Source organism: Xiphophorus maculatus, chromosome 20, assembly GCF_002775205.1.
Source record: "Xiphophorus maculatus strain JP 163 A chromosome 20, X_maculatus-5.0-male, whole genome shotgun sequence".
Classification (NCBI taxonomy): Eukaryota; Metazoa; Chordata; class Actinopteri; order Cyprinodontiformes; family Poeciliidae; genus Xiphophorus; species Xiphophorus maculatus.
The window spans coordinates 23967744-23988929 of record NC_036462.1 but is presented as its reverse complement, the minus strand read 5'-3'; the positions used below and the strand labels follow the sequence as shown (position 1 = coordinate 23988929).

The following is a 21186-nucleotide window of genomic DNA, read 5'->3' as shown; positions in this document are numbered from 1 at the left end:
TACCAAGTATAGTAATGCGTTATCTTCACAAACTTGAGCAGCCAGTGAGTATTCTCCAGCTTAAATCTGCCACACCCAGAAAGACAGTTATAAACCATGTAATTGATGACTGCAGAAAAAATGTATTCTTTCATCAAAATGAACAAAAGATGCTGGAGAAACATATGTAACTAGTTCTACTAATTATACTGCAACTACCTTAGAGTAGTGAAGCTCTCTCATACAAAAACGTCCATGTAGCCTCAAAGTGAAACCAACAGAAAAAGATTATGCAGAAGTGGAAGCATGTAGCTTCTACTTCTACATGCAGAAGTAGAAGCTGAACCATCTACTTCTGCATGTTGCCCCTGTGGCATACGTCAGAAATGATTCTAATAGAATTAAGATTAATCAGATTAACCATAAGCCTTAAGAACTGATAACAAGATGTCTGCTAAATTACTAAAATCATCGCATCATAAATTTTACACACACTGAAATAGGAAACACAACTTAATCTACAAGTCCAGATCTTGTTGAACTGAACTTTATTAAATACATTATATGATTTTTTTTTTTTTTTTATTAACACAAATATGTACAACAAATTACAAAAACAAACAGTGAGTGAAAAAAAACTACGAGGCTTAAGGACAAAGAACAAAAAGCAGGGAAACGTTAAATACAGCAAATTTGGGCAGATTACATGTGAAATTCTTAACAAATTGAAGAAGTCTTTAAAGCTTTAGTATTGGTACAGTACTTCAGAGAATACAACTAGAAACAAATGCATAAAAGGCATTAAATTTGGGCTTTATCTTTAAAAATCTGCAGCTGTGGATATTACATTTTGCTAAAATTAATATTAAGTTTATAACAAAGACTTCCTTTTTTGGAATGTTTAAACAGAAAAAACCACATAATGTAATTTTAAAGTTAAACGGTACGTCTATTTTCAATTTTCTTTTTAGGAATAAAAAAATATATTTCCACAATATTTGAATATATTAGCAGTCCCAGAGAAAGAGAGTGGTTTAATAAAACAACATAGTGATCAACTTGTGTATTAACATGCAAGAAAACAGCTCAGTGTGGCTACACCCCATCAGAACTTTCTGTCAGCTGTCGGCTGTTAACCTGAATTATGTCACAGCGTAATGGCGGCACAGTGCTTCCCATACATGGAGAGAAAAAAATCATAGCAGTCTCTCAGTTCATTGAACAATACAGAATAAAAGCAAGCAAATAGCTTATTTATTATAGTTTTATACCATCATCATAAGCCACAAATAGTGTTAAAATGTACATTTTCTATGTGTAACTAATGTAACATATTTTCTACATTACACTAAAGCAATAACTATGGTTGGGTTTAATTCTCTATCATGCTCAATCTTTAGTGTAAAACAGTTCAGGGTGCCCCCTTGTGGATTTAAATAATCCATTCACTCCTATCAGAGCCTGAGATTTATTGCTGGTGTGTTTTTCAGAGAAGAAAACATTTAAAACCCCGTACTTTAGAGCAGTAAACTGTCATGTAACAGAAGCATGTTTTCTGATTGCTGTACAAACACAAGTTTCAGACAAAATGGGAAGATTTCTGAATTAAAAGCTCCCGCTCCACCAGTTTTCCACAGGTAAATAACCATCAAAAGCCACGTAACAAACTCATTTTAAAACTCAAAATGCACATTTCACTTTACGCTGACCCAGAAGAAGAGCTGTTGAATATAGTCATTTCCGACTATGAGCTCTTATTCGTTGTGCAACAAAACATTTTTAACAAAAATTGGCATACCTTGAATTTACTTTATGACTAGTCATAATTTAATTGTAGATATCTGAAATGTGTATTTCAGATAGTCAGTAATTCATTGTAGATATCTTGAACTGGAGTCTCCATACAAGTCAGTGGTAAATCTGACGTAATTTCGACTAGTCAGAATGTAATTAGAGATATCTGAAATAGGTATTTTGTCTAGTCAAAATATAATTAGAGATATCTTAAATTACTAAAACGTCTAGTCATAAAACAATTTGAGATATCTGGAATGTAAGGTCAGTAAAACCGAATTTATGTTAAAACGGCCTGCCATACAACCAAAGTCTTCATACAACTCAGTGGTAAATCTGATGTCATTTCGAATAGTCAGAATGCAATTACAGATATCTCGAATAGATGTTTTGTCTAGTCAAAATATAATTAAAGATATCTTAAATTAGTTATACGTCTAGTCATAAAGCAGTTTCAGATATCTGGGATGTAAGGGCGGTAAAACCGAATTTATGTTAAAATGGCCTGCCATACCAGAATAGCCGACGTGCCACGCGTAGTGGTGACGTACTTCCGTTTAAATGTAGTCCACATAGATCGTTTCCTGTAGCCTGTTTTCTGTACAGTTTTTATCAGTTGCGACAATGAAGAGGATGCAGAAAATAAAATATCTCAGAGCAACTGGCACAACAACCGAGTTTTGTTGCGTGCCATTGTGTCCAGTGAGTAGCAGGTGCAACAAATTCCTCAGCTTTTTCAGCTTCCCTGCTGATGAGGAGTTAAGGAAACAATGGATAGTGGCTATCCGGAGAGCTGACTTAGCCATCAAAGCTCACACTAGAGTTTGTAGCCGGCATTTCAAACCTGAGGACATAAAAGAGCCTGAGACAGAAATGGGCAGACGGAGGTTAAAAAAGGGAGCTGTACCTGCTCTCTTTGAGTGGAATAATTTCTCCCTTCCACTCCCACCACTAGGGGTTTGTGAGAAGAGGAAAAGATCACCACCAGAGGACGGTGAGGAGGAGGCTAACCCACCAGCCAATGTCTGTACTAAGGAACATGATTATGCCTCGGCTCCAGACCCTGCAGTTGTGGATTTGGTGTTGGAGGAAAATTATGCTCTCTGGGAGGAAATCTGCCAGCTACGGGAACAGGCCGAGAGCCTTACTCTGAGGCAGCGATTCGGCATTCACCGTTTCGCGTCATCGGACAGGGACATTAGATTCTTCACAAGGTGAGACTTTGTGTTTTGGTATAAGTCTTCATACCTGTGAAGTCTCCCGTTTTGGCCAGGAACCTACCATATTTTACCCCTCTTTTATGCTGTGCTCCCGTAATAGTATTTTCCCGTAAATTTCCCATATAATACCATAATGTTGTGATTTACTCTGCAGTCATATAGTTTATTTGTAGATTAACATATTTGCATGTGCATGCTTTTTATTTATTTGCATTCATTGCAAATAAATATATATATATACAGTAGTTTTAGTTAAAACTATATAAAACTAAACAAAATGTTTAGTTTTCTAAAAATGTTTAGAGAAACATTTTTACTGTTTCTCTAAATTTTTCTAAAACTGTATTAGTTCTTAGATAACTTTACATATTGAAATTTCGAAAACTTAAAAAAAAATCTTGAGTCCTACATTATAAAAAAATAAATATTAAATTTAGCTGTTTCTCTAAATTTTTCTAAAAATATATTAGGCATAGATTATGAATAACACATATAGTACTATTAACAGGAGTTTTATTAGAGGTTTAGATTCGTACTGTTTTTTGCAGGAAACAAAGAAACATATATATATATATATATATATATATATATATATATATATATATATATATATATATATATATATATATATATAATAAATCTTAAAATTTTCAGTTTTTGTATTATGTTGTGTTGGTAAATGTCTTATGAAATACTTATTGGTATTAAAATAAATTTGTATTTGTTTTTCAGGTTTGCATCATATGACCTACTGATGCGTTTCTGGTCCATGATTGAGCCCTCTCTGCCATCCATGGTCAGTATTCGCCAAGGACAGAGAGGAACTGCAATCGATTCCTCAACCCAAACCCTGCAGCCCATTGATGAATTTTTCCTGTTCCTAAATTACCTGGCCCTTGGATCCAAGCAATGGGATCTTGCTGACCGTTATGGTGTCCATCTGTCCACGGTCAGCTGGATCATTACTGCATGGACCAACTTTCTATTCACAATGCTTGGCTCCATTAGGATCTGGATACCTGAGGACCAGATCCACAGCAGTCTACCTGCCGACTTCAAGGACTACCCAGACACAACAGTCATCCTTGACTGTATTGAGCTGAGGTGCCAGTGCCCATCTTCCCCTATCCTCTTTTGTAAGATGTTTTCATCTTACAAATCACACTGCACTCTAAAGGGGCTGATAGGGATTGCACCACATGGGGCAGTGACCTTCATCTCAGGACTGTATGCAGGGTCCATCAGTGACAAGCAGATCACACGTGAATCTGGTCTCCTCTCCCTCTTAAAACCAGGGATGGCTGTCATGGTATACAGAGGCTTAATTATTGACGACATTGTACCCTGCAAGGTTTACAGGCCAGCATTTTTCTTTGGCAGGTCTCAGATGTCTGCAGGGGAAGTTAGGGAGACCCCGGCCACAGCACGCCTTGGGGTGCATGTGGAGACCCTCATTCACAGAGTCAAAGAGCACAAGTTATTTGACTCTGAAATTCCCCTGTGTGTTCTTGGGATTATCAACCAGCTGTACACTGTTGCTTGTCTGCTGACAAATTATGAAAATGGGTCACTGACAAAAGGCTCGGGCAAAGATGCCTGATGCCTGAGTAACTGCAAAAAATGTATTCTGTATTTACTGTTCATTTTTAATGTTTTATTTGTACATAAAATAAAACTGAATCTCTTTCGTAACTCTGCATTTCACAGATCTTATTTCCCTTATCTCAGTGTTTACATTACATGAAGTATCACATAGATGAGGCCTTCAAGTGACATTAAAATGCAACACTTTCATTTATTACTACCAAAGTAATATGAATATTTCAATAAGTTAATCAAATAATTTGATATACTAAGGTCAGGTGGCTTAAAAATAAAAGATTTTTTTCATACCAGATCAAATTTTATTTCTCTTTCTTTTATAGAAAAGAAATTACAAAAATACTTTCAATAAGCAATATTATGGCTTTAACAAACATTTTTAGCCTGCCCTTAATATTCCGCCAGAGTTCACCTGATGTCAAAGTCAAAATAACAAGCTGTCAAACACACTTGTCAATCAAGATGGCTGGCTTTGTGAGTGCAGACATTCTGAATTATGGAATCACAAAGGTTAAAAGAAACATATTCAAACTCCAAAAATACTTGGTAAAATTAGATTTATCAACAAGCAATATTACTAACATTTGCTCTTGTAAAAAATGTTTTACAGTGATCTCACTTATATAAAAGGTATGCAATATAAACTAATCCTGTACCGTGCTCAAAAAACACTTCTCCTACAGTGAATACAAAATACAGAGAAGCACAGACTGCATTCTGCCAGAAAATGACCTTCTTTTTGTCACTCTGCAATATGAGTGGTACGCATGACTGTTGATCTATCAAAATATCTCACCAGAGCCGTGGATCTCTGCAGATCCTCCAGGGTTACCATAGGCCTATTGGTTAGTGAAAAAAAAGAAGTTATCCACAGCACTTTCAGTAAATTTGCCCAGCAGTTTGCTAGAACTTACTTATAAGTACTGTTATTTAAAACATTCAAGAGTTATCCTTGACGTTTTTTGTAAACGATTAAGACACAGAGGTGTGGATGATGAAAATTCACATTAGATGAAAATAAAAAGCCAACAATTAGGATTTACAGATGTTTCTAGGCATAAAACTGAATAGAAAGCCATAACGGAGCAGACGTGGGTCAGGGAGTAAACATGGGAGGAGGCACGGGCCCGTGATCTGCGATGCGCGCCCCCGATAATAAACCTCTGACGCTTTCATCCGGGAACTACAACGAATTGCTTCTCCAACATGGCGGCGTCAGGTGAGGTTTATGTGGGTGAACGATACGAGTCGTTTAGAGGGAATTCCAAGGGCTTATATCTCCGGACAGTCTAAGAAATAAAGTAAAATTATTGTTATTTGTCTCTTTAGCGGTTCGTCTCGTTGTCCTGTGCCTATGAACTCGTTTATGGGCTGTTTCAGCACGCTAAAGGCGAAGCTGGCAGGGGAAGCCGAATGAACGAAGCAACGACTTGTAATCTGAAATGCCTCGGCCTACAAGTAAAAACGCTCTTTATTTAGGGAGCGTAACCTCGGTGTTTTGGTGCTTTAGTTTATTTACTGTAACGTTTACAGGCGATGCGTTGGTAAATGTTGCTAACTGTGTTCGGAGCTGGCACATTGTAAGTCAGCGGCGGAGCTCGCCTTGGCGCTACGGGCAAACAAGCGTCGGGCGCAGGCGCGTTTTGTGGAGGAGGGGTTGGGCCGAGGAGTCCGGGCCGCCTGGAGAGTCTCTCCCACGTGTGCGGCGCCGCTCCCTGGTACTTCGTTTCTGATGAAACGAGGCAGCTGGACCTGTTGGGTCGCGTCCTGTACGAACCACAGGTCATCTCCCCCAACTTTGGGCTGTCTTCTCCCAGTCGGCCGAGTCTGGAACCGCTGATGGCGCACTTGGATCCTGACGCTGCGACGTTGCACTAGGCCCTAAAACCTAGCCAGCTAAGCAGGGATACTTCCCCCCCCCCTCCGCACCCTCCGTCAGCAGCACTTTGCTGACTAAGCCCGCAAAGACATCGAGACAAAAGCGATAATGAAGGCAACAACTGGTGTGCTTATACTTTCCAGTAACTACACACTTAAAACATTTTTTAGTAACGCAAAAAGAAAACGTCATGCCAAATAAAGTATTAGGTCATGACAAAAATGTTGCTGCTAGTATATTACACGTGGACAGACAACTAGAGCTACTTAGTTAGGCATGTTTATCTGTAATTAAATTGGAAAGAGTTTTAAATACTTTTTTTTCTTCCTCTGATGTTAAGGTGTGTTTCTAACACCCGAGTTTCAGAGTTCTTCTCTCTTCTCAAAGCAAAACAAATCAAGCCTGCTTTATGAGCTGTGTGAAGCTCCCCTCAGCATCTCCTGGCCCCTGGTTGGCATTCAGACTGGAGTCCTTCCCTGTGGGCAAAACGAACATCTAATTTCATTACTTTAACATATGCTTTAAAATGTACTGTTCTTTGCTTGTGCTTAAAGATTAGTAATACGTTTTTGCAACTTAAACGGAGAACTTATTATGGGAGTTTTTTTTCAGTTGCACTAATGTTTGGCTTTGCAACAAACCCTGTAATGCATGAACCAATAGAGGTAAATATTAGAAGTCAAGCACCTTGAGGTTAGTTTGTGTTTGTACATCGTTCAACTCAACGGGATCAGGTTAATCTGGTTGATACTGATTCCATTTTACTTCTAGGCCTGACATGGTGTTACAATTAATTTTCCCCTCTAATGATTATAACACACTAAAGTTAATATGCTACTAGTTTTTAATAGAGGTAGTTTTGAATGCTGCAGAAAACCTACTAGGCTGAATGACATGTTTGGGAATATATCCTTAATCTGGTCAGATTTGTATTAAACTCTGAAATGTGTAGTAATTACTTGCTATTGGTTGTTGTACATGAGTCCCTTAATCTGACTTTTTAGCTGTAAGCATTTATTGAATGTGAAACAAATCTTCAAATCTAACAGAAGTTTTTCATATAGTAATTTGGAAAAATTTGACAGATGTCAATCTTTATTTGATTAGTTTATCTCTGGATTAAATCATAGCAGATGATTTTGAGACGATGTTGCAAATAAAAATTCAACCAATTTGTGTAATACAGCAGTACCAATGCAAGTCAATCAAAATACACTTAAAGTACGATAGTTTAATGAAGCACAGCTAAGTCATAATTGAGTTTATTCTTTTAGTTAACCAAATGCTTTGTTAGTCATGTCACAATAAATCAATTCATTAATCCATAAATTAAAACAAGTTCAACTTTCATTTGCATGATTTTTTGTTTGTTTTTTTCTCTTTCTTTCTGGTAAAGTTTTCAGTCTGGTGCTTTGGTCTCAACTATGTCTTTTTTTGGTGACATAGACTTCATAATTCATTTTACTTGTTGTTTCTGTTAACTTGTTTACTTTGGATATTTTAAATGTCTTCCACTTCCCTTGTAAAATGTTCATCAGAATTTAAAGTTTATTGATCTTTGCGAATGTGTTCTTTCAATATTATGCCATTACAATTATATTACTTGAAAATTGTCTCATCGTTTAACTTCTGGGGCAATTTACCGTCCAGCAACATTTGTTATCGTGACAGGCCTATGCTTTGTACACCTTTCCTCCAGCTAAGAAGAAGAATAAGAAGGGAAAGACCCTCACTCTGAATGACTTCCTGGCAGAAGACGGTGGAGGCGGTACTCCTGCTCCTAGCTACCCATCCAAGTCCACGAGCTGGGCTGATGAGACCGACGACCTGGACGGAGATGGTGAGCCAATAATTTATGTATTTAAAATACATCAGTAGATGTAGTGCAGGGTACCTCTGCTTAAATGTACATGTACTAAATGTAAACATTTCAGGGTTTCCTCCAGAAAACTTGCTAAGCCCTCTGGTAGGGGCACAAAGTATTTCTGTTCTTAGCTAAATATTGTTGGGGTACAAATTTGAAGCATTTATTGTATTAGGTTTTCTTGTGTTTTTCTAAATTGTTTTGTTTTCTTTAATAATTTCTGCTTTGCTTGTTATTTGTCAAAGCGAATGCAGTATTTGGAGCGAATACTCTGACTGGATGAAAGGGACATGTTTCCTCTCATGCCCACTTCAATGCGTCAACTAGACACTTAGCTTTAGCCTGGTGGGGGGGGCAAGTAAAGCCTGGTGGGCTGTCAGACTTATAATCCTCTGAGGGAATACCTGTATTTGAAATCAAGCAGCAATGCTAGTTTTGCTAGGTCTTAGCTCTGTTGACAATGTTATGAATAATTAAAAATAAGATTCTATATATAGAGAATTCCACTTCATTCTTGACCATTTTTATACTTTGCACTAGTTGTGCGTGATATGTTTGAGCATTCATTTTTGCACTTTTCCCATGAATATGAACTACAACAGGAAACATGTGACTGCAGGATCAATATACTGTGTATATAACAATTCTGGCAGGATGACTTTTATATTGAGGAAATAATTAACTTGGTATTAATTTAATTCACTAATAGATTTGATTTTTTCCACAACAAATGGGAACATTGTTTAAAAGTGGTATTTCTGTTATGTTATCTCATGTAAAACATGTCTGGATTGAAAGGCCTTTTCTTCTGGGTCTCAAACACACAACAGGATGGGGGGGGAAACTTGTCAGCATTTTAGTTGTGTTTCTTTTACCCCCAGCTTGTGAATTTGAATGCATCTGCTAAAATGATTTTTTTTCTTTCTGGTTAATGTTTGCTCACCTGTCGGCTGATGATGTAATTACCTCTGACAGCCATATACAGAATGAAGATGGGCGACGATTGAATGATATTCAAATCTTTTGTTTTCAACCATGGCTAACTTCTAGTAGAGGAAATCCAGAAGAGAATATGAATACTTTATATGAATACTTTATGTGATGCAATAAAATATTTTAATTGTTAAGCTGTACCTGTTTTTGTAGTATTTGCAGAAGTGCTAAAATTAAAAGGTTGGGTTAAACTCTGAGTAAAGATGATTGTCAATATTTTTCACTGATGGCTTTTGTTTGGCTTTAGTTGTCATGCAGTTGTATCTGGGCATTTCCTGTGTTCTAATAATAAACTTATAAGTGATAGTTTGAGTCAGATTTAATAAACATTTTGCTGCTCAAGACTAGAATATTTTTTTTTTACAAAGTGGTGAATTAAAGTCATGTGAGAGGCTTAAATTAGCAGCACATAAAACTGTTTTCACTTTAAATTGTGAATCTTAGAGATACTCACTAAGCATGATTTAGGTTTGTCTTGGCATGTTATTAATACTTAATAAAAAAAAAAATTTTAATTGCATTGCTATACATTTTTTTTCTCTTAAGCTCAATTTTATTTACTCTGGGAGTATTTGACACAAGGAATGCAAGTAGAAAAAATTAGCAATGGTTAGAAATATATTTTTTAATCTTTTTGCAAAATGTATCCCAATTGAATCACTTTAGTTGCCACATCTTGGCACACTGAGGAGGATACGTACCGGGCCCCACCCATTGACCGGTCCATCCTGCCCACGGCTCCTCGCTCGGCACGTGAGCCCAACATCGACCGCGCCAGGCTGCCTCGCAGCCCACCGTACACCGCCTTCCTGGGAAACCTGCCCTACGACGTCACAGAGGACTCGATAAAAGACTTCTTTCGCGGCTTGGCGGTAGGTATAGCTTACACGGCGGACCAACATGCAGTTAACACGATTTATTTCCATAAGAGGTGTTGTGTTTGATATGGCAAAGTATGTGATGATTGTTGCAAGATAATCACGATTTCTGCTCCTAAAACCGTGGTTCTTGATTTTAAAAAAAGGTGTATAACACTTTTTATACACCTTAATTACTGAATTAATTCAGTAATTAATTCTCTTACTGAAGAGATTAATTTGTGCAAGCATATGTTGTAACGAGCACAACAAGCATATAATGCATTGTTTTGGTTGTTTTGATTATTGTGGCTTATTGCTTGTATAAAACCCCCCCACAAAATTTAATATGTCTGAAAAGTATATTAGACCAGTAAAAGCAATTTGTAAAAACTTTTTGTGTTATTCTTTGGTTACCTTAAGTTTGTGAAGTTTTGGCTCCGTTGAATGGTTTTTATTTTCTTCTTTGTTTCCAGATCAGCGCAGTACGTCTGCCTCGAGAGCCCAGTAACCCAGAGAGGCTGAAAGGTTTTGGATATGCTGAATTTGATGACCTGGAGTCCCTCCTGCAGGCCCTCAGTCTGAATGAAGAGGTGAGATGAACAGCTTCAGAAACCGTTTTATTAGTTTGATTAATATTTTATTTTTATTTTTTTATGTATTTCCTACCATTTTTCTTTTGTTATGCGAGATCACTCAGCCACAAAACTAAATCTTGTGTGTTGTGCTTCTTTGTTCACCATTCATGTTTCCAGAACTTGGGGAACCGGAGGATTCGCGTCGACATTGCAGACCAGTCAAATGATAAAGGTTCGTTTGTCGATTCTTTTTGGATGGTGGACATTTTTTCTGTTTACCAAAGCGTTATTTCTCCCCCTCCCCATAATTTAAAATTATTTTTACTTACAATTCATTGCGCAATATTTATACTCCTCTCATCCATGTGATACTAGCATTCATATTTAAAACTTTCCCACATTTGAAATAGCTGCCATAAATTGGCTTTGTTTTTTTTTTGGTTTTTTTTCTTGCCTTATTCCAGATTGTATTAAATTAATCTCTTTCCTCAAAATCATACACACATACCCCATTATGACGATTTGGTATAAGGCTGTGATATAATGCAGTGTGGGAAAAGTGTAGCGATGTGAATACTTTCAGGATGCACTGTATCTAGTAAGAAAACAGATGGATAAGCTTGATGTTCTTACTCCTAGTGAACTGAAGTGTGCACCATTCAAATCCAATGCAAATGTAAACTGCCAGCTGATCCGAGCGTCTTTTTTTTTTCTTCTTTTTTTTGAGTTTTAATCATGTTACACACTGATACAAGAGATTAAGCTTAGCAGATATATTATTACAAGAACTTGACATGGTAAATGTCAATCTTAAGACAAGATACTTTCTTTACTTTCCAGAACGAGACAGTGGATCCATGGGAGGCAGAGACAGGGGTGGACGAATGGCAGACATGGGTCCCGACAAGACAGACAGCGACTGGAGAGCTAGGCCAAGTGCCGACAACGATGATGGACCTCCACGGAGGGATGATGCTTTTGGCGAAAGTAAGTCAAAGTTTCCAGTTATCCCTCTTTTAGATGTTCCCTGCAAATAATTTTGTGGATATGTGATATTGGTATAAAGCTTTTTATATGATGCATCACATATGTGACTGGATTTCATAAATTATTAAATCAGTTTGTTCATTTCAGCTGCATAGGAGCCTAAAGCAGCTTTTCTGCAGTAAATGCTCATTTGTTGTTTTTATTGGGAGCAGAGGTGATGTCACACTATGCCATTTGAAAAACATTACAGGGTTTAAACATTTCAGTCATTACAGTAATTGGATGTTTGTTGCAGCAGACTACAATTTTTGAGAAAGTTAGAGACCACCATAATCACACAGTGTAAACCCAACATGGGTGAGAGGACTTGAGGTGGTGCAGGTCTGTGGTAAAACTTTAACATCTCAACACCTAAATAGTGTCGTTCCATAATTTAGGTGGTGTGGGACAATAAACACCTAAATAGTGTGTACTCTTTAAGCTAGTGTGTACTCATTGTCTGGGAAAAATTATATTTTTGAGTTTCTGGCCGGTGAAATACTCGTTAAGCGGGAAATGATCAGTTTTCAGTCCTCATCCGGTCTTATTGTGCATCTGCATCAAAAAACATTTTTCTCTTCATCGCAGGATCACGGGACCGGTATGAGTCAGACCGTTACAGAGAGGGGTCACGACGGGACGATCGCTATGATGGAGGAAGAGACCGCTATCGTGATCGCTATGACGACAGAGACCGCAGGGACCGCTATGACGACAGGGACCGCAGAGACTATGATAGAGGAGGTGAGTTTTTCAGAGTTGGGTGGGTTTTTGTTTTGGTGTTGGTATTTTGAATCGCTCTTTCCTCTCTACAGCAGGATGCTCTAACTTCTGCCTCTGTCTTTATGTCATCTTTTTAGGCTTCGACTCCCGTGGTGGTGGAGGAGGTCGTCGTGCCTTTGGAAGCAGCTTCCGTCGAGATTATGAAGATGGTCGAGGTAGCAATGATCGTTACGGCGACAGGGATCGTTATGGCGACCGGGATGACCGGTACGATAGACGAGATGACAGGCGCGAGGAGAGAGGTGAGGTTACCTCAACAAATCTTGAGTTCAGTTTTCTACAAAAAAAAAAATGTTCTGAGCCGTACTGACTTCATTTTCACCCCCCAGCTCCTCAGCAAAGACCTAAGTTGAACCTGAAGCCCCGCAGCGTACCGAAAGAGGAGGAGGGTAACAGCAGCGGAGGCACATCCCCGGCTGCCCCTCCGAGCTCTGGAGGCAGGTCCTCATCCATATTCGGTGGGGCAAAACCAGTTGACACGGCAGCCAAGGAGAGGGAGGTGGAAGAGAGGCTGAAAAAAGAAGAGGAGAGGCTGCAAAGACAACTAGAGGTGGACAAAAGCCGAGTACCTGAAAGGAAGATGAGAGACAGGTAACACTTGCGTGTTTGCAGTTCAAATATAAGCAACCATTGAAGGAAAAAGCAATCCGGATGTATTGCGTTTAGTTCAGTTTCAGTTCAAATCAGTTTTTTTTCTTACGCATTACACAACAAGTATCACATTGAAGGTCAATTTTATACATTTCAATGCAGTTTATTGTTACTTTATAGAAATCTGGCATGCATTAGATGAAAATGGAACCAAACTCTCTCCTTTTATGAGGAAGAAACCTTCAGCAGAACCAGGCTCAGTGCAAGCAACTATCTGCCATGGCCGATGGAGGGTTGGGAGTACAAAACATGCACACACAAAAAACCCAGAGGCACTGCTCCCGGAGTACTTTCTACGTTGAAGAAAAAGTGTTGATGGCAGCAGAAACTCTTCATCAAGAACAAAAGCAATGTTAAATAGATCAGCTTTGAGGCAGATGTAAAATCCATGGGATGAATCTGTATAAAACTCTAAGCAACAGCTCCTTCGATTGCTGTGTTTACGACAGAGACGGGGTTAAACTTCTAGAAATAAAACAGGACGCAACAGCTCAGTTTGTTGATGCGATTGTGTTTACATAATTTTTTATAAGCTTGAATTTAAAGCCCAAGTAGAAGTACAGCCATGTGCTTTTTATTGTTTGTTTGGTAACAGAAATGAAGGAATTGTTTTCTTGTTTTCAGGGACCCCAGCTGGCGCAACGAGGAAACTCAATCTGAGCGATCTCGCACAGAAAGTGAGTCTTCGCAGCCAGGAAGCACCTCTGGGAGAGGTGAGATATTTCTGCTCTACATCTCGACGGCAGAGCCTGCTGCTAAAAATACAGCTGGAAGAGTACATTGTCTTTCCTTTTATACAGTGCCTTAAAAAAACATGTAAAGCTCCATAGCCCCTGACCTCAATGTGTTTTAGTGGGATTTCATTTGATCAGTACAGGGTAGTGCGTTTTGATTTTCATGTATTGTTTCTTCACAATGTGCTCTGCTTTGTGTGTCTGTCAGATTAAATTCCAGTAAAATAAGTTCAAATTTGTGGTTTTATTGTTACAAAGCATGAAATAATGCATTTTCCAGGGGTATGTCTACTTTTTCAAGGCGTTATAAGTTAAATTTGTTGCTCAGTTTTCAACGGAGAGAGCATTACATGCTCTCTCCTTCCTGGTATAAAAAGCTCTACTTTGTGCCATTTAGAAACATTTTTCAGAGTTCTTCTCACAGAACTTTCATCTGGCAGGGTCGAGGTGTCTAGATGGCGAGCGCTCTGGGGAGAATGAGGTTTTCTCTGGGAGAGAAGGAAACTCCTCCCCCGGCTCCTCGCCGCGGCCGACCTCCACCGGCTCCTCAAAGGAGCCGCTGAAAGTGATGCCGGCCCCTCCTCCCAAGGAGAACGCTTGGGCCAAAAGAAGTGCTGTGAGCACAGGCTCCAACGAGGGAGAAGGTCGGCCCCCGGTCTCTCCCGTCTCTCCGAGCGGTTCGGCTCCCCCAAAGTTCAGGTGATCACTGTTAAACGGCCACAGCTAATATTGAGATGCCCAGGAAAAAGAATGGATTTTAAGTCGCTTGTCTAAAGTTTTTTTTTTTTAAAGGTATCTCTTGTTGCTCTTTATTTTACTGCAGCTCGCCAAGTTCTGGAGATGAAAGAGGGCCTGGAAAAGGTGAGGTTTGCCAGTGAGTGCTGAACACAAACTCCACGTGCAAGAATATCAGTCTACAGGTGGCTGTGTAGCAGAAACCCATTAACAGCCATGGTAATTCAGCCATGTTCATGGAGCCACTGAATCGCTCTAATTACTGCTACATTTTAGAGGATTTTGAGGTTTGTTACCCATTGAGTTTTAAGGCAAACTTTGCATCAAGGTAACAGGGATAAAGAATTATTCCTATTTACTGAAGGTTACAAACAATTTGCAAAAGTCAGATTTGAAGCACTTTTCTGTTCAGCATTTATTTATTACTACAAAGTTCCTTCATTGACAGTATTGGGCTGAAGGCATCATCACACCATGTGGAGAGACAGCCGTCTGTAAAAAAGGGTTTTCAGGATTTCTTTTATTTTAGATAAATACAAATGGTAAATATATTAGCCATATCTGTACCTTAACGTACTCATAATTACAAAACTGCAACTTGGCAAATCAGTTCTTTACAGTACGTTGACATTGATTCTATTAAACACAGCGATATCACAGTATTACATAAAGATTTAATTGCTTTTATGTAAGCAGTAGTATAACAGTTATTCTGGCCACTACAAAATAATACATTGATCAGTACAGATATGTTAATGTTGCCTGCAGGGCTGTGCAACAAATATCATCAAAACACCGGCCTTGGAGGCAAGCAAACCAGACCTGTTGAACAGTTGATTCTGTGCATCTCTAGGCCAGTGGTTCTCAAATGGGGGTACGTGGAGGTACTGCAGGGGGTACGTGAAGCTTTTCAAAATATCTTTAAAAAATCAGTAGGCTCCTCATAATAAGTCTTGGGAAAAATTATTTTGTAAAAAGTTCGATAAAATATAAATGTGTGTTCATGCACTGAATTTTATATTCAGTATTTAGTTTCAATATCCTTTAAAATAAAACGGTTTGACTGGTTTTATACCTTCCTGGTGGTCACCATCTTCTGTTTTTCTTTTTTGTTTAACCATGCAATGTTTGCAATATGGATGTATTTGTCAGGTTCACTGATATAAGTTGTTTGGCTTTAATAAATCAGACAGTGATTTTACAGCACTGTACCTCTTTTTAATTCCAAAAATGTTTTGCCCGTGTCAGGGGGTACTTGACTAAAAATATATTTTTAAAGGGGTACATCACTGAAAAAAGTTTGAGAACCACTGCTCTAGAAAAACCTGGTCTTCGGTAAAAGCAGGAAACTGTTTGGTGCTATTTGGATTTCGACTGTTGTAGTCTGGTATTTAAGTTATTCATGATGAGCAGAGAAATGACAAAAACAGCATTGCTAAAATTGTGACCGTTCTCCATACAAGTTCATTGCTTCATAACTCGTTCACTTCTATACTCAATCCTTTTTACATTTTGTCGCCTTTATATTTTTTGAGGCATTTAAAACGACTTGTTTGGTTTTCTGTCTATTTCTTTGAAGAAAATGGTTTGTCTCTGTGCTTTCAGAGTTTTTGCTGCCACTCATTAAGGTAGAACTGTTGTAGCTACAGAAAGGGCTGATGAATAAAAATGAAAAGTAAATGCTACTGCAGTGTCAACAACCAACACATTTTCCAGATAACACATTTATTGCCTTTTTTTTCAAAAACTTTTTATTTGCTATTGTATCGATATAGAAACAGTTTTTATGTTGCTCAAATTTAGTTCTCATTTGGTGCATATAGGTTCCATTTGTAACAGAGCTTTTTAATTTTTTTTTTTTTGTATTTTTGTTGTTGTGTTGTCCAATGTACAAACACTACAATCAGGCCCTCACTCAGTGTCTGTCATCTTTTTAAAGATGAGAACAAGGCTGATGGTGTGCGTCGGGACCGAGGGGCCCCACGGACACGAGGGGGGCCTGCAGGGTCTGGAGCTGGGCGGGGCCGAGGAGAGGTGCCCAACAAAGACAGAAAAAAGGAGGCAGACAGGTCAGCTACAAAATAAGAATAAATAGTTTTCCAAAGCTCCTAATGAGACTGAGAACAGTTCCTAGGCATCTGTAAAGACTGGCCTTCTCTGTTACTGTTTCTATCAGATCTTTCCCCGTCATGTTGCACAACATGCAAATGCCATGATGTCCAGCTTCCACACAAAACTCATTGGCTGCACCAAATCATTTAGGTCAAAGTTGACATCAGAGCTAAAGAAGAACTCGGCGTAATTCAGAATTGGCTTTTTTATTTCAGTATTCTGACCTGTTTTATGTATAGCTAAGCAGTAGAGTAGTTGATCAACTTCAGTTTTTAAATATGTAGCATACATTATTATGATCTAGGCATTCTAACATGGTGGATTAAGCAAAGTGAAAATCAGTTTGCTGGTTTTCAGAGATTGTACCTGTGTGGGTTTTTAAACTGTCTTATCGACCGACACCCAGCATTAACTCACTGGTGTTTGTTTTAAACGGTTCTGCTTCATTCCGATTGTAGAAAGGACAACAAAAGAGACTCCAGACCTCCTCCAGAGCCAAAGAAATACGAGGAAACCCCAACCCCCGTAAGTCGCTACCATTTGCTAATGCATACATTTTTATAACGTGTGTGCATGTTATGCATACATGTTTGGCATGTTGTAAAATGCCACATATCACTACATTTAAACAAAGACCAAAATTAAAATATATAACATGATCTAGATACATTTATTTAAAATGAAATAACAATATTCCAATGTGTGCTATATTACAATTTTAATAATGTTTGACATTTAATACGGGTTATTTAGGTAAAGAATTAATATTTAGGATCGACTTGGTAAATTAAATAGATTGGACATGCTTTTTTTCACAGAACAGTACACTTCTTTTTGTTCATGTTCTTTATAAAATAGCACGTTTAACAAATACCAGATGGATAATTTAACTACAGGAACAATATTGTAAAAATGTAGCAGCCTAGAAACGGTAATGTCTGCAAAGATGTGGCATGAATTTATAATAACTGGCCATTTCTCATTCCTTAAGCCTAGTTCAAACGGCAAGATTTTTTTGTCCCGGTTTCCCCCGTCCGACAATCTTAGGACGCTCTGATTATCGGGACAACTCTTTAAGATAACCTTAGCCGATCATCCTGCCATGTGGTGCATTAAGACTGATCTGGTCCGATTGGAAGAACACCGGGACCGCTCCGATCTACAATCAGGGACATTCAACATGTTGGATTGGGTTGGCCCGATATCGCAGCGTGTGTGGTGTCCCCCGACTTCGAACGAGAACGCAGCCTATTGAATGTGACAGGTAGACAATCAGAAAGTGCGGTCATGTAAGCACAGAAGGGAATCCCAAACAAAGAACAGCTGACATAGCGCAACCCAGAGTCCAGTGAAAATCTGTGATGGAGGACCGAATTGTTATGTGACAAATATGTGAATTTTTGTTCAAGATTTTGTGGAGGCATATCATAACCAAAACAACAAGGAGAGGATTTGGACCAAAATTGCAACCACAATTGATGTACTTTTTGTTTACTTGAGATAGGTTGGCTGTAATACATTTATTTATTCAGGCAGTGCTTGACATCAACCTTAGCCAAATGCATGCAAATATTTTATTACATCAAAACAACAAAAACTTAGTCATATAATTAACCGGTGAAGCTAAATGAAACGGAGCAAAAGAAAATCAGAATAGTGTAACAAGAGTTAACAAAAAAAAACCAAAACCCACCTCCATATCATAATGCCACAAAAAGAGCCGCTCCTCATGCCGTCTCCCCTTCTTTATCAAACGCCTTTTCTTTTTGTAACGATTTTAATGAGAGAACTTCACAAACTTTCGCCATCGCCTCTAAATCGTCTGCCATGTTTGTTCTCTCTAACTTCACAGTTATGGTATTGCAGGATTTTACTGGATTTTTTTTGTCTTGAATCTGAATATTAATGAGTAAAATCTGTGCGTGTGTTGCTCCTGCCGGACCACACGGTGTGATCGAACTGTATGTGTGTGGTCTCAAATGTTTGAAAATTGGTCGACAATTTTAAAATCCTGCCATGTGAACTAGGCATTAGCTAATTTTTCATGTAAAGGTCCATATCAAATCACAATATCAGGATAAACTACAAAAAGGTCAAATCTGATGACTGTTCAGACGGCTGAATGAAAGAGAAAATAACTGAGAAAAAGGTGCAGATAACCACAACTTTTAGAGGAGCCTGAGGCAAAGTCCATTCAAGTGTTTTGGGAGATTGATGAGATGTGGACTGCAGCTGGAGTCTGTGCTTCAGAAACAGCCACACACAGACACACACTCTCATCCAGGACATTTCCTGTGTTAAAACACAACATTACACCTAACCCAGGATCTAGTAACAAAATTAACCACTACAAACTGAGGTAATAGTGAAGTAAGTTTGACCCAGTACAAAACAAAGATGGAGGCTTTCAGCAGCCTGTCTAGAGGAGACTAGATGGTATAAAATTTATCATTCACTGAATCTGAGTTTCACTTTGAGTCGAATTATAGAAATAAACAGTTATAGTTCTAATTTACTGAGATGTAGCTGTACATTTCTTTCTATTTACTGTGAATAAACACATTAGTTATTTCATTCCCTTTAAAGAAATGTATTTTATTTTTCACGTTCTTATAGTTATAGAATTAATTTAATCTCCTCTATTTAGAACAATACGCTGTTCTGTATAACTCTTCTCTCAACCCTTGGCTAGGCCTTTTAAATATTTAAAGCTTGAAACACAAAATGTTGGTAAAACCAGACAAAGCTTAAAGTGGAAAAGAATTTCACATTGAATTGGATATAAAATAATCACTGCAGGAAAAAAAGTAAGAAACTTGACGGTTTTTTTTGTTTGTTTGTTTGCTGTCTTCAGAAGTTCAGCTCAGCCAGCAAATACGCCGCTTTGCTAATGGACGGAGACCAAGGAGACGACACCGAGGACGTCGAGTAGATGACGAAACGAGGCCTGATAGCGCGTCAAGAGGAGAAAGTGACAAACTCCAGAGAAAAAGAAAAAAAAAAAAGAATCTCACATAGTCTATAAAAACAAAATCTTCTCACACGGAAGTGGCTCTCAGGGGAGGGGGCCACTACCTCCCTGCCCCCCCTCCCCTTTTCCTCCCTCTCCCTTGTTTTTCCTGCAACAATCCTGTCCTTCACCTTCAATCCACCCAACCATCCATCCATCCCTTCTCTCCTTGCCCCACCCTCTGGACTTTTCAGGTTCTAGGGGAAAACAGTCACCTACTGGACTTGTTTTAAATGGAAAAGCTGACACATGGAAAAGTGATGGCAAACCTTGAATTAATTGTAATAAATAAATGGAAAAAGTGAGGAAAAAAAAATGAATTTGTACATTTTTGGATTCCAGGCGTGCTGAGGTAGGATTTGATCAAATGAGCCGTAGCTTACTACTAAGTGGAGCTTTTTTTTTAATGAGCAGTATTTAACTTGCATACTTCTTAGAAAAATGCAGTTTTTTGCTCTTTGTATCTCCTGGTAAATGATTCGGTATTGGAAAATGAACTCAGCAAATTTATCAATGAACCCTGTCTTCCACTAATAGCGCTCAAGAATGTCGACTTTGGCTATTAATTTACCCCCTACCCCTCTTCTGTCAATCATGTTCAACAAATTAGGGACTTTTAAATTGTTCTGAATCGCAGTATTAGCAGAGAGGACTAACAGACTGCGGCGCCTGTACATCAAGACCGAAAGAGAAGCGGCCGCCGCTTGATTCTCCTGGAGAATCCATGAAAGTGCCATTACTGTTTTTTCCACCAATCGCTGTACAGATCTTCCTGTGTTTCTACGCTTTTTGATGAAGTATCCGCATCAGTTAAATGCCCATAAAAGTTTGGTTTTCAGTCATGTGAAAGCTTCTCTGCAGCTGTCTGAATCATTTACTCTTCCTGCATATCTCCACACTGATACCACGGGGGATAAGGCTTGGCTTTACCAAAGTAGCGTTTGAGGATTTCCATGAAATGACAAAAGCTTGTCTTCCGGTTTGCAATAAATTGGAGTGATTATGTACTTTCCAATAGTATGTGGTCTTTTGCTTCATGCAGCTGCTGTTGCACTGTTTCCGCTCATTAAAGCTGCTGCAGCAGATCGGGAGCTTTTCCTTTAATGTCAGTCGGGTCCAGCAGATCATCTGTAAGCAGCAGCTTGCTGTGCACAACTCAAACCATAAAACTGGTGTTTGCAGAGTGAAGAGTTGTTTCACATATGGAACAACAAAGTTATTTAAATGTCATTCCGATTATTTAGGTGTTGTTCTAACTGGTCTCCAGGTGTGGTCTGTAACACAATTAGCTTCCTTTGTTTCTTCAGGCTCAGCACCCTGCTGAGATTCGGACTCCTGGTGGCAGCTGCTGGGGCTTTTCACACACACA

General features: G+C 38.6%; 2 protein-coding genes across 4 annotated transcripts; both read left to right on the top strand.

The window, feature by feature from the left end:
* The first annotated feature begins 2384 nt into the window (after window positions 1-2384).
* Window positions 2385-4593, top strand: LOC111605903. Its single transcript, XM_023325592.1, has 2 exons — window positions 2385-2987; window positions 3726-4593. Exons 1-2 carry the CDS (start codon window positions 2398-2400, stop codon window positions 4591-4593), a joined length of 1458 nt encoding a protein of 485 aa, XP_023181360.1. The 5' UTR covers window positions 2385-2397.
* A 1170-nt stretch (window positions 4594-5763) lies between these two features.
* eif4b (eukaryotic translation initiation factor 4B) lies at window positions 5764-20824 on the top strand. 3 transcript variants are annotated; one of them, XM_005797964.3, is made up of 15 exons: window positions 5764-5814; window positions 8174-8314; window positions 9998-10203; window positions 10665-10781; window positions 10944-10998; window positions 11607-11753; window positions 12381-12536; window positions 12653-12817; window positions 12905-13166; window positions 13851-13939; window positions 14401-14659; window positions 14784-14821; window positions 16635-16764; window positions 17266-17332; window positions 19662-20824. In XM_005797964.3, exons 1-15 carry the CDS (start codon window positions 5802-5804, stop codon window positions 19737-19739), a joined length of 1923 nt encoding a protein of 640 aa, XP_005798021.1. In that variant the 5' UTR covers window positions 5764-5801; the 3' UTR covers window positions 19740-20824. The 3 variants fall into 3 exon arrangements, with proteins under 3 accessions (XP_005798021.1, XP_023180944.1, XP_023180946.1); XM_023325176.1 differs by lacking the exon at window positions 5764-5814 and adding an exon at window positions 6568-6598; XM_023325178.1 differs by lacking the exons at window positions 5764-5814; window positions 16635-16764 and adding an exon at window positions 6568-6598.
* The last annotated feature ends 362 nt before the right edge of the window (window positions 20825-21186 follow it).

What these genes read in the sequence shown, in the direction of transcription:
- LOC111605903 (XM_023325592.1), top strand. Translation starts at nt 2,398, where the DNA reads ATGAAGAGGATGCAGAAAATAAAATATCTCAGAGCAACTGGCACAACA. An exon ending in GACATTAGATTCTTCACAAG is followed by an intron (nt 2,988 to 3,725) that starts GTGAGACTTTGT and finishes TTTGTTTTTCAG; the next exon opens with GTTTGCATCATATGACCTAC.
- eif4b (XM_023325176.1), top strand. An exon ending in CGACGACCTGGACGGAGATG is followed by an intron (nt 8,315 to 9,997) that starts GTGAGCCAATAA and finishes GAATCACTTTAG; the next exon opens with TTGCCACATCTTGGCACACT. An exon ending in CAGAGACTATGATAGAGGAG is followed by an intron (nt 12,537 to 12,652) that starts GTGAGTTTTTCA and finishes TCATCTTTTTAG; the next exon opens with GCTTCGACTCCCGTGGTGGT.